A 12,566-nucleotide genomic window follows, 5' to 3' on the forward strand; every position below is an offset into this window, starting at 1 on the left:
ATTTTTTTAGTTGCACAGAGAACCATAAAATATAAAATACCTATGTACTTGGTATATACACAGAGATATTTGATTGGCTTATACTCTCAAGCAATCCTCAACACAATATGGTTTTGTGCAATCAGAAATAAAGAAACAGCCCCTTTACGGGATATGTTTAAATAGATCGGTTGGTCCTGGAATGGAAATTGTAAACCGTACTTGGTAAGGTCAGTTTTGTCAAAAAAACATTTCATAGCATTACAGGAAGTGAAATAATATGAAATGTGCCTTAAAAATATATATTTTACTTAAAAATCACCTACAACAGTTATTTGCAATGTCTATTTGACATTAACACATGTTAATACTTATGATTTGAAGTCAAAATTGGCTGTGTAAATGTGGCATTTATGGTACAGTAATACTTAGCCAGTCGGCTTAGATCCAGGCCACCTTATACAAGAGCGACTGGTTTTTTACTGGCGACAGTGTCTGCCAAGCCCTAGATATATCACAAATATCCGGGTAAAAACGAAGGGTACGAGTATTACCCGGGAACAACTTTAATATATATGGAATGATAATAGAGCTGTTTCAGCTGACAGGTTGTTTAATTCCTAAAACCTCATGGCTGTAAGAAAATGAATTAATATGCATAACATACCACATGTTTTTCCCAGGCCTCCTTTGCTCTAGCAGACTCAAGTTCCTCCAAATTTCTAAGTTTTGAGTCTAATTCATCCATCCAATTCGTTTCTGTTTGATAGGACATGTTGTACTTTTCGAGCAATTCACAGGCAGCCTCACAAGACCGAAGTCTCTCAACTACTTGCATGCAACAATTGTTCCAACGCTTTGAGACACGGTTAACATCCTCTTCAATACGATCCACATCGGGGTTCTTGGTTGTGTTAGGCCGAGTCTTTTCAACACTTGGCCTTACTTCCTTTACATCCTCTTGTAATTGATCGATTGAGGACTAATTATATCGGAAATATATATTAAATATATCGTTTAGTAAATACATTCATAAATCCAAACTTACTTGTTTTTCCTGAATTTCAGTTTCCAAGGTCATCAAATCATCATGAGCCTTTCTTAAATTGTCCATATCGGATGGCATACTATTATAGGAAGATAGCTTCATTTCAAGGTCAGTCACAAAAGTGTTTGTTTCCTCTAATTCAGAGATGGATATTTCAATAGTTCTTAAACGATCAACATAGTAGGCAGAGAGAGACCAGATTCGGTCCAATTGATCCAACACTTTATCTAATTTGGCTTGGTCTTTGGGAGTCTTCTGAGGTAAGCTATTAAAAAGATTTTTGACTTGATTCACCTCTGGCTCATGAGACTGTAAGGAAGATTCAAATTCTCTATGAGAAGAGGCAATTATCTGAAGGTTCTTAATATCTCTGGGAAGAGGGGCCTTGCACACTCGGATAATGGTTTTTTCAAACTCATTGAGAGTGATTTCGACTTTGGAGCAAGACTCCGTAAAAAACTTTGTGGCGTTTCTCTTTTCATCTTCCATGGCAGCTCGTCTCTCCCACTCATCAAAGAGTCGATTTACTTCATCGATTTCTCTCTGCAATCTCTTTAATTGAGGATCGTTGGGCTCTCCTTCTTGAATCAATTTTTCAGAGTCTTCATTCAAAGCCCGGCGAATAGCTGTTCTTTGCTCAATGCCCATGGAGAGAAATTGTTGAAAGTCCCAACTTTTGACGACTTTGATGGTGGCAAATATCATATTTTGTCGCATTCTAAGATGTTTCTTTTGCCAAAGAGTAATTAGACGGTCATAATGCCTCTTTAACTTTTCTGCTGCATCAATAGCTTCAGCATCTGGAGGAGGAAGTATAAACATGGCACCAGATGCCTCTCCTTGAACACCATTCGAGTTGGTTACCTTCCATTTCTGCATGTTGGTATTATCCCTTACGACACATACCTCATCTTTTTGAATTGCAAACTTCAAGTATATAATAATAAAGAGATTACATGTCAACTCAAAACATGGAGATTTAGTATTTACATCATAACACCCAATTAATAACACGAATGAAATATGAATACTCACATCTTTGGATGTATATTTGCATATAGCAATGGCTTCAATGGGCTGACGTAGTCTTTCACGCCGTTGTCTGAGAGGAATAATTTCTTGTGCATTTTTGATTAATCTTTGAACATGGTCTTCATACTGAGAAAGTTCATCTCGGAGCCTTTGCATTTCGATCAAAAGCTTCTCGCCATCATCTAATTTAAAGTCGGATTGAGCAAATTGATGATTTAGATGTTCTTCTCTAAGCTTCATCCATTCTTCAGCTATTTGACACTCATCAAAGAATTGTTTGGATGAAGAAACATGTCTGAGGATAAAAGTGCATAATCAATTTCATTGATGAATAGAATTATTTAAGTAAAATTCAAATACCTAAGATGAGTTTCAAGACAAAGGGTCAATTGAAGAAGCCAGGCCCATTTGGACTGCATTGCATTCAAATGCGCTTCGATAACTTGAGATGCTGGATGCTGAGAAATAATTAAGGACTCTCCTCTATCCTGGACGGAACTAAATTGAGACTCTCTTTGCTCTAATTCAGACATCAGTTTCTAAATGATAAAAGTATTAATTAATATGTGAAATAAATCCTACATATGTTAGGCTTCTACTACTCACTTCATAATACTTCTCCACTTCTTGAACACTTAGTTTCTTATCAGCCCAGTCTCTGTTGGTTTCTTTATCCTCTTTGTCATTGAGCCAAGTTAACTCGGAATGAGCAGAGGTGATAAAGTCATGAAGAGTATGAAGATCAGATACCCGTTTATTTGATAAAACTAAGAGTTCATTATAAGCTTTTTTGGAGAACCGTCATTCGTTCACCATATATCTTAAGCTCTTCGCCGTGAAAGCGGACTTCTGCTTCACGGCATTTTTCGACATTTCCTTGGAATTGATCAATTACTTTATGTTCTTTCTGATGACGCTCATATTCTGCTTTAACAGTTTGTAGGTCTGTGCCATAGTCTGCTTCTTTGACTTGTTTCTAAACAAAGTATGAAGATACAAATGGATTATAATCCACTGTTTGCATAATAAGAGTTAATATTATGAAACTTGATTAAAGCGTTAATGTTATGTGTTTGATTTTGTCAGGCTTGTGCACGGAACACAAAATTGAACGGCGTTCCATGAATCGTGCATTCAATGAACGGAACATATATATTTATTTTTTTTTGAAAGAGGAAGGCTGAACGCTTTATAATGAGCTTTTAGCGTTCCGTTCCAATCGTACTTACAAAAAATTCAAGAAATCAAAGTTGATATATTTTTTTTTTACTTTTTTGAACATGATTTAAAGGGCTGATAAAGCAAAGACAAATACTATCTATTTTGCAGTAGTGGCACAGGGGAGGCTGATGAACGTACACACTGACATGGGCACGACACAGGCCCAACTTTCGACATAGCCCCAGATACCATAGTCGAAAGGATTCATGTCGGGTGAGGAGGGAGGCCACAAATTGTGTTTCCAGAAATTGGAAAAATACTCTTCAAGCTATTGCAACGATTCCCAGAATCATTGCAGAGGCTGGGAACTTAGTCTGGTTAACTAGCAGAACCTAATCGACTGGGTAGGTAAGGTAGTTCCAATAGTTTCTCGACTAGTCCATGGTCCAGTTTTTCTTGTCTTGTTGCTGTGCCGGGCAAGAATCAAATCGGTTATCCCTTGGCTTTTGAGCTCCATTTTGACAATGGATGAACTAATTTTAGTCAATTGTAGCTCATTTGAAGACTAATATTCAACAGATTATTGTGTTAAAAAATCTTAAAACATAGTTCCCTAAATGACACCTCACTGACAAAATAAAAGTCGAAGTTGCGATTTGCTTTCGAACAGTTTATATGGCAATACCTTATGATTGGAACGGAAATAATTGCTGAACGCAGAACAAAAAAAAAAAAAAAAAATGCACGAAACCCTGAATGGAACGCCAAAATTCCGGAACGCTTACAAGCCTGGAGTTTTGTTAATAAATGGTTTAGTTTAATTTTAGTAAAACACAACTACCAACTTATTTTTACATGAAAAAGTTACAAATGTTAAGATTAGTACTTGAGTAGGGACACCAGGAGCGCCCGCAGGACTGGAGAGATTGTTGCCCCCATAAAATAATTTTATAGTTTTTTTAACTAGAAAATGTAATATTTAAAATTTATTGTCGAAAAAGTTTAATTTTCTCTTAATAACTATAGTTTTTTGAAATTTTTCCCCCAAAATTTAAAATTTGATTATTTTTTTTTTGTGATCAAATGTAGATTTTTGAATTTTTTGAGAATAGCTATGGATTTTTGTTTTTTTTTATCCCTGGAAAATTTAATATTAAAAAAACCCTTAAAAAAAATAAAAAAACCCAGATATATATGTATAACCCTGCGGACGTCCCTAGACCCTGTTGGATTAGTTAGTAAGATTGTAATGGTTATGTCTGTGTTTTTAGAAGAATGTGTCTTCCTTTCACGAATGTACGAATGTTTAAGAAAAAAAAAAAAAAAAAAAAAAAAAGTCAAGGTTCACACTACTATTTTCTTTTCTCACCAAGTGATTATGGACCCACTCGAGACATTCTTCCAAAAGTTTAGAATTAGAGTTAGTTTTTTCAGTATATCTCATTTCAATCACAGTTTTAGTTGATTTGGTTATAGTGGACTCCTTCACCGGAATATCATTAGCGATAAGACGGTTCATGTATTTACTACCAAGACCACTTCGTACATTAACCCAATGATCATGTACTTTTTGTACTCTAAAGAGGATTAGAAACATGGAAAGAAGTTAGTAAAGTCGAGAAAATAAATAAACTCACCAATTTTTGATGAACCCATTCAGTACACTCAGCCAAAAACTTAAAATCAGGATTCGTATGCACGTTAAGAATATTGATTAATTTCGTTTGGAGGAGTGTACGGATGTTCACCCATTTTTCATGAACCTGCTGGACTCTATATTCGAATATATAATAATTTAGTTCTTACTCATATGGATACATTTATACATATATATATATATACGAGGTGTATTCAAAAAGTAAGGTGACTTTTCAAATTTCTCAAATTTCGAGGGCAACCTACATTTGGTGTGTTAGATTTTTTTTTATATCAGTAGCACACTCACAACGAACATATATTTACTGTTTCAGCTAAATAATATGTATGGTTTGTTTGTGAGAGGCATACCGGTTAGAAGAATTCGGTGTTTTTTAGCTATTGAAAAACATGGATAAGAGAATTAGGATCAAATTGTATGTAAAAAATAAAATGCCATACGGTAAAACTGTTCTGAGTAAAAAAATGTTTACAAGTGGTACAAAATCTTCCAAGAAGGCCGAGAAGATGCTAATGATGAGCCTCGCTCTGGACACCTAAGTACGTCAACAACAGATTAAAACGTTAAAGCAGTGAAGAAAAATATTTTTTTAAACCGTCGAATTATTATGAGAAAAGTAGCTCAGGATATTGACATATTGGTTGGCTAGTGCCATAAATTATTTTTCGAACGTTTGGGCATGAGACGAGTCTCAGCTAATTTTATTCCGAAACAGCTTAATTTTGATCAAAATAATCTTACCATGTGCATCACTCATGTGCTCAAAAGGGATATAACTGGTCATAGATATATGGTTACAATATCGAAGCTTAAGCCTAAATACGGAGATTTGCAACGATGGAGGATATAAAGACTGTATCGCTGGAAGAGCTCAAGGCTATACCGAAAAGTGCTTCGAGGATTGAAAAAAACATTGACACACGTTTATTGTATCTAAGGGAGATTACTTTGAAGGGTACAACATAAATATTGATTAATAAGTAAATATTTTTTCCTAAAAATCCCCTTGGGTACCTTATTTTTAAAAACACCGCGTATATGGCTCGTCAACACACACAAAAAAAAAATGGAGTGTGGATTAGATATATCTGTATTCTTTGACGAGTTATTGTCTCTAAAACATAAATTATTATAAATAACCCTTAAGATCCACCTCAAATCGCATTTTACGTAGCAGAAATTATTCGTCATAATGAAAAAAATGAAAAATTGATTGATCTTAAATAATTGAAAGGAGACATATCTAGGCAAAATACATTAAGTATCATACACCTGATGAAGGCTTAACATTTGAGTGCACTATCTTGGTTATTTACATACATCCCATAAATTTGAATACATGCCTTTTATTGCCACAAGCATCATTATGAAATATTCGGCAATATATATTAGGGTATTGTGTATCTTGGAATTACGTTTTTCCAGAATTTTAAATCTATGGGAAATTACCGGGAAATCCCGTTATTAATTATTTCATTATGTATTTAACGTATGATCAAATTAAATGAAACGTTAAATACATCGAGGAGTTGAGAGTCAAATATTAGTAATATTGGCAATTTGATCCTAAAAGTCAGAGATTTCATGCTAATATTTAACAACAGATAAATTCAGACAAACACAATTGATGCTTTCTTTTTTAAGAAAATACTTCAATGTTGTGGTATTTACTATTTACTCCTGGGTTTCGGATATTTCTTGGGCAAAGTATTAAAATAAAATATGACTTGCCTCCTTTTCAGGATTTTTTATTAAATATTATTTTAATATTAACTCACACCTCATATGAATGTATGTAATTAATTTGACAAAAAATGTGAATATAGAAGGGGGTGTCTATTTAGTTTTTGGAATTATTATTTTTTTTTTTAAATTTAAGAGATAATGTGTTTTTAAATTTTTTTTTAAATCCATAGCTATTCACAGAAAGTTATATTTTTTGGAGAGAAAAAAAAAATTAAAAAATGATGGGAAAAAAATTGAAAAAGAGCTGTGGAAAAATACGCGAGAAAAACTTTTTTTTTTAAATATTCAATTTAAAAAAAAAAAGATCCAAAATCCATAGCTATTCAAAGAAAATAAAAAATAAAAAATTCTTAATTTTTTTTTCTTTCAAATATTAAATTTTTTGCTCTGATGGATAAATTGCCGAATGAAAAAGTTTTTACTCCTATTTTCACTTAAATTGTTTTCATCCTGACGAAAAAAATTGTAGAAAAAGCAAAAATTCCTTAATTTGGGAGGGGGCACTGCCCCTCCATAAAATATACAAGTATATGAATGCATTTGACTGAAAAGAGATGGAGTGAGGCATTGCAATGCAGTAGTGAGTGAGTGCATTCATTGTATGTTGCAACTAATATATATGGATCATCATTATACGAGTAACATCAAAAAAAGAAAAACAGTTTATAGCTTTTTAAATCATTATGAGATGTGCGTGGTCAAAAAAAAACAAAAACAACAAAACATCAAACGAGGTAGCACACACAAAATGGACGAAGCCTTTTATTATGTATATATATATATATATACTTGTTTTGTTTTTCTTGATGTACGATAAATGTACATATATATAATTATGTATACATATTTATGTTCTTAAGTTTTCACATCTGTGTTCATTTTAATACATAATGTCATTCATAATTAATTCAACATCACTTTAATAACAACAGGACAATGCAGGGGATCTTACTAAAGATTCATTTTTATTTAAAGCATTCCTTACTAATGAAGTTAGGTGTTCATTTGAGCCAAAACAAGAACATGTGCTGCGCTTTTAAATTGTTTCATCTCTGATAGAAATGATCAAGACCTAACATCATAATGATTATTTATTGTTCTAAGGAATAAATAATAAAAAAGTGAGGCTTATATTGTTCACTATTAATAAGAACACGCCATAATATAGCTAATGACATTATTATTTGTAAATCGTAGACCAAAATTTCCTTTTCTAAAAAAATCACGTCATTTCCCCAACCCCCTTATTATTTTTTTGGAAAAATAAGCTATGAATCTTTTTATTCCCCCCCTAAAAAAAAAAGAAACGTTTTCAAAAGGTTCTTTTGTAATGAAATGACTTCTTTTATATATATAGGAATGTTTATTTTTTAATGACCTTTTTTGGTTCCTTTTCGTAATTGTTATTTAATTTAATTACGGGGGTTTTTTTTTTACAAAATTATTCATTTAGCTTTTTCTACAAAGTCATTTTTAAGAAAAATATAATGTTTACCTCAAGGTCTTCCAAATTGAACAGGCCCAGCGAATCAAAACCAAATTAGTCAAAATTATAAAGTTATCAGATTGGTATAGTAAGAGACATGAAACGGATGCATAATGGACATCTTTTCAGACATAAAAAAAGCGATATCCATAAAATTTACTTTACATTATAAGTCTATATAATATATTTTAGATAATTAATGGAGGAAATCAATCATATTTTTCCACTTTTCTTCGAGATAATGGATAAAAACTGATTTTGAGGGTTCAAATTATTTTTATAAGGATCAATATTGCAGGCCCACTACTCATTCTTACTTCAAGTAGTATATTTTTCCACAATTGTCACAATATCATCAAAACGAGAGTAGAACGCACATATAATACGTTACGAACATTGAAAAATATTTGACATCATCTCGTATTTTCCTAGACTCTACAGCAAGGGCGCCGGCAGGGGCTTATAGCCCTCTCCAAATAAATGAATTTTTGAAAAATTAACACTGGTGGAAAAAATAATAATGAAAAAAAAGAGAAAAATAAATTTTTTGAAGGATTTTTTTTTTTTTTAAAGAAGGTCATGCGATCAAATTATACAGTTGAGCAAAAAATTAGATATGGCCTAAATTTGAAATAAATTTGTATTTAATAGTTTTGTTTTATGAAGCCATTTTTCATGAAATTAATCTAATAGCTATTTAGTAGCTATGTGGACATTGCACTCCGTAACATTATAAACTAATCTAGTTAGGCCAAATAGCAAGAATAAAACTTTATCGTATTATGTTAACGAGGAATTTAGCTATAAAAATTCCCAGTCAAGTTTAAACTAATAGGAATGACGATCCACTGAGCTTATGGTATACGATCCTCCCCACCCAAAAAATAATAATCAAGCTACTAGGTAAATTGTCAAATTAAGAGGACCCCTTCTGATTGGAGAGGGACCCATCAGCCATAATGATGAGTCAGCCAAATAAAATAGTCCATTAATAGTAAAAATATATATAAATAAACTAAAGATATACCTTCTATGAAGTTCATTCGATTGATAATAGCGGTTGTCTCTAAGAACTTGAACGTCGTTAAACATGGATTTAATGACATCCTCAGCTCTTTGAAGTTCCCTTTCAATTTGATCACAATTATTTTTAGCATCCTTTGGATGAAGATGATCAACCCTCTTGGCCTCATCCTCAATCCAACTCTCAATATCATCCAATTTAGTGTCAGTCATTTTTGCTTCCATGGAAATCTTATCGGCTAGTCTTTGTAATTTCTCTAGGCGAGTGATTTCGTCGTGTATAAGTTGATCACGTTCCTGATAGAGCATCATAAGATGATTCCAATTGCGTTCAAGTGCTTCAGGATGTAATTCTCTATCGACACTTTCTCCGGAGTCACGTAGATAGCGTTCAATATCTCGGAATGAATGAATGATTCGCTCTTTTTCGTGTAAGCGTGGAGGGACATGTTCAACACGGAAGAGGTGAGAGTCCTCCGCTAATCTTTTCATTTCTGGCAGTGTGTTTGGGAAGTTGCGATCCTTTTATGAAATATGAATAGTCATAGTAAATAATCAAAGTAGTCACTTACAAAATATTAAGCACTTACTTGCATAAGAGTGATATGTTCTTTAATCCATATTTGCAGAGATGAAGATAGGTCTTTGTACTGCTGTAATTTCTTTTGACCATCGCTATCAAAGAGGGGATGCCCTGGTGGTGGCTCAGGGAAGACATCATAGAGTTGAGAAACATATGTAATAATAGACTTCTCATCTGGTTCGGGGGTATCAACATCTGTTGGAATAAAATAATGGTACTTTTTGAATAGTGTGTGGAGAATCAGTTTTATTATGCTGATCTTATTCACTTATATGTTTTATTTTATATGCATAATATCGGATGGAAAAAACATTCTTTTTATTTTTTTTTGAAAATTTGTACATTTGAGCCCCTTTAGCCCACCCCTGATTTAGGAACAGATATTTATCTCGCATTATCATACTTTTGTTACTACATTAGTTGTACAAACTTAGGCATTTTATAGGGACTGTCAATAGATATTACTTTGATTTCATTCAAATATAAGTGTTTTTCTCTCATATCAAATAGTATTCAATGCTGATGTAAGGGCCTTCCTTAATTTGCTAAGGTATTTGATAAAATTTCTTAAATATTTTTGAAAATGTATAAATCCTATTTAATAAATAATCTACTCTAGTGCCCACTAAGGGTGTCACTTTGGATTATGATGCAATCTGCGACGTCAGTGAAAAGGCACATAAGAAAAAGAAAACATGACAAGATCAACATTGCATCATGTAGGTTAATGAATAAGAAAATATGTTCGGATTACATTTCTCTTATACGTACAATTATATTATATGTAATAAGGGGGGGGGGGCTGGAGGCTCATTAATTATTACATTAAATTCATTATTGATACATATAATTATTATTCGCATTAAAAAAATACCAAAAAAGGAAAGTGGTGAATGCAGGAGCAGAATGGAATGGAATGTCAGAGTAGTAAAACATGAAGCAATAACGGAATGTCCTGTTCTAAAAAAGCACTAAATATTTAGGTAGTACACAAGAACAACGATGAATATATTTATGTACAATTCAAATACCTATGTATGTATGTATTAGTGATAGCGCGTTATCAGAGGGTCAGATCCAAGCTTTTTGAATTATCTTTTTTCTTTATTTAGAAAATACTCATTTGACACATCAAAACACTTTTCAACAATGGAAAAATTGTTAATAAAATATTTTGAAAACATACGTTCAGTCTTTTGACAAAAAAAGTCACCTTTTCGACAAAAATTGGACAAGATTCTAGTCAGTCCATACTGTCAAATCGGCCTGTATATTTACAATCGGCAATTTCAACAAAATTATGTTCGTTCATCCACATTTAGTAGTTGTGTTAGTGATAGGGCTGGACTGGACTGTACCAATTTAAGTCCCATATTAAGGACATAATATATAACCCTATTAAATAAATATTTTTTGAATAGGTATGAATGAGTATTTCATATGATGTGTTTTTGTCACATTTTCTATAGTAGTTAAATAAGATCAAATATGGAGGAGGGTTAAAAAAGCAAAAGATGTGAATAAATAAAATCCCAACTCATGCATCACTTGTAAGTACTATAATAACTATAGGTATACAAGAAAAACTATGCATACATTAATGTATTGTACAGTTCACAAATTATGCATGTTCCTTTAGATATATTGATGTGTCATTTTATGTCTTATTTTGCGAGTTAAATGATAAAGACAGATAACAATTATGCAATAAAGAACAAACAACAATAACTCGACATAGAATGAACAATAAATTGTTTGATTGATTTGCAAATTGCATTATGTAGGTAATCAATCCATCATGAACATTATGCGTTACATAACTCTGTCTGGGTCTGTCTGTCTGACCGCGTCTGCAACAACGACCATCAAGGGATTATCGTAGTAGTAGAATGCACATGTATTAAACCTGTTTTCTGGAAATAGGATGATGTCACGGGTTTATTCAAACAAGAAACGCAGCATGTTATTTTCCTCCTACTCAATAAATAATAACGTCACTTTTTTCAACATGAGTTAGCTGTAGCCTTGCAATAAGCAATGGCTATTATTAACCCTCATATATGCGACGATAATGAAACAAAAAACAGACAGGTTATTAAACGGTGACTGTTGTAAACTACATCATCGTGTGAGTACTTATACCTATATACAGGCATAAAAGCGTATGATGATGATAGTGAATATACAAAATGAATCTCTCAACGCACACACGGGAAGAAAACCTCAAAATAAAAGACTTGAAAAGGGAAATCCAACCTTAGTACAAAAGGAAATTCTTTTGTTAAGCTATCAAAGTTTAAGAAATGTATTTTGCTCGATCAAAGATTCGCTAATTTCACCTCAGAAATGAGACTGTAGTTTTCAGGTGGTGGTGGAAGAAATAGAAGAAGAGAAAAAAATGGTAGGGTATTTGTATTCGGTGTTACAAAAGAAGGTTGTGGTCGGAGAATGATAGATATTATTTGTGATACTAATTGTAGGATTGCAAATAGTGTGCGCTCCCTTTAGTTAGGAGTAAAAATAATGCAAAAGTTATGACAAAGAAGAAGAAGGGAATATGAGGTAAATAATCCATTACATATCATAATACCGTCAACTAATAAAAATATAATACTTTGTGCTGATGCAATCAAGATACTACAATACGATAAAGTCAGGGATTCATATTACGACAACATATCCATTCAGACTATTTAACGACCAACTCGACTTGTCTGCAGATGGACTCAGTAGAATGCAGTAGGATTTTAAACAATAATTATGACGAAAAACAGTATGAAATGTGAAAAATCCAAGCTCAAAGCAAAGTTAATATCACCAGAAAATGATGACAGGGAGTCATTTGAATTTT

The 12,566-nt window shown here is 32.7% G+C and overlaps 1 protein-coding gene across 1 annotated transcript in view; it reads right to left on the reverse strand.

Annotated features, from left to right (window-relative positions):
* Positions 1-12,566, reverse strand: part of LOC121117292 (microtubule-actin cross-linking factor 1-like) — a 233,642-nt gene that overhangs the window by 53,710 nt on the left and 167,366 nt on the right. The window contains 9 exon segments of the mRNA XM_071888761.1: positions 647-961; positions 1,028-1,954; positions 2,063-2,354; positions 2,420-2,598; positions 2,666-2,848; positions 2,850-3,035; positions 4,590-4,797; positions 9,137-9,654; positions 9,723-9,910. Coding sequence (XP_071744862.1) covers positions 647-961; positions 1,028-1,954; positions 2,063-2,354; positions 2,420-2,598; positions 2,666-2,848; positions 2,850-3,035; positions 4,590-4,797; positions 9,137-9,654; positions 9,723-9,910 — 2,996 coding nt within the window.

The sequence above is a fragment of the Lepeophtheirus salmonis genome, chromosome 5 (assembly GCF_016086655.4).
Source record: "Lepeophtheirus salmonis chromosome 5, UVic_Lsal_1.4, whole genome shotgun sequence".
In the NCBI taxonomy this organism is placed as follows: Eukaryota; Metazoa; Arthropoda; class Copepoda; order Siphonostomatoida; family Caligidae; genus Lepeophtheirus; species Lepeophtheirus salmonis.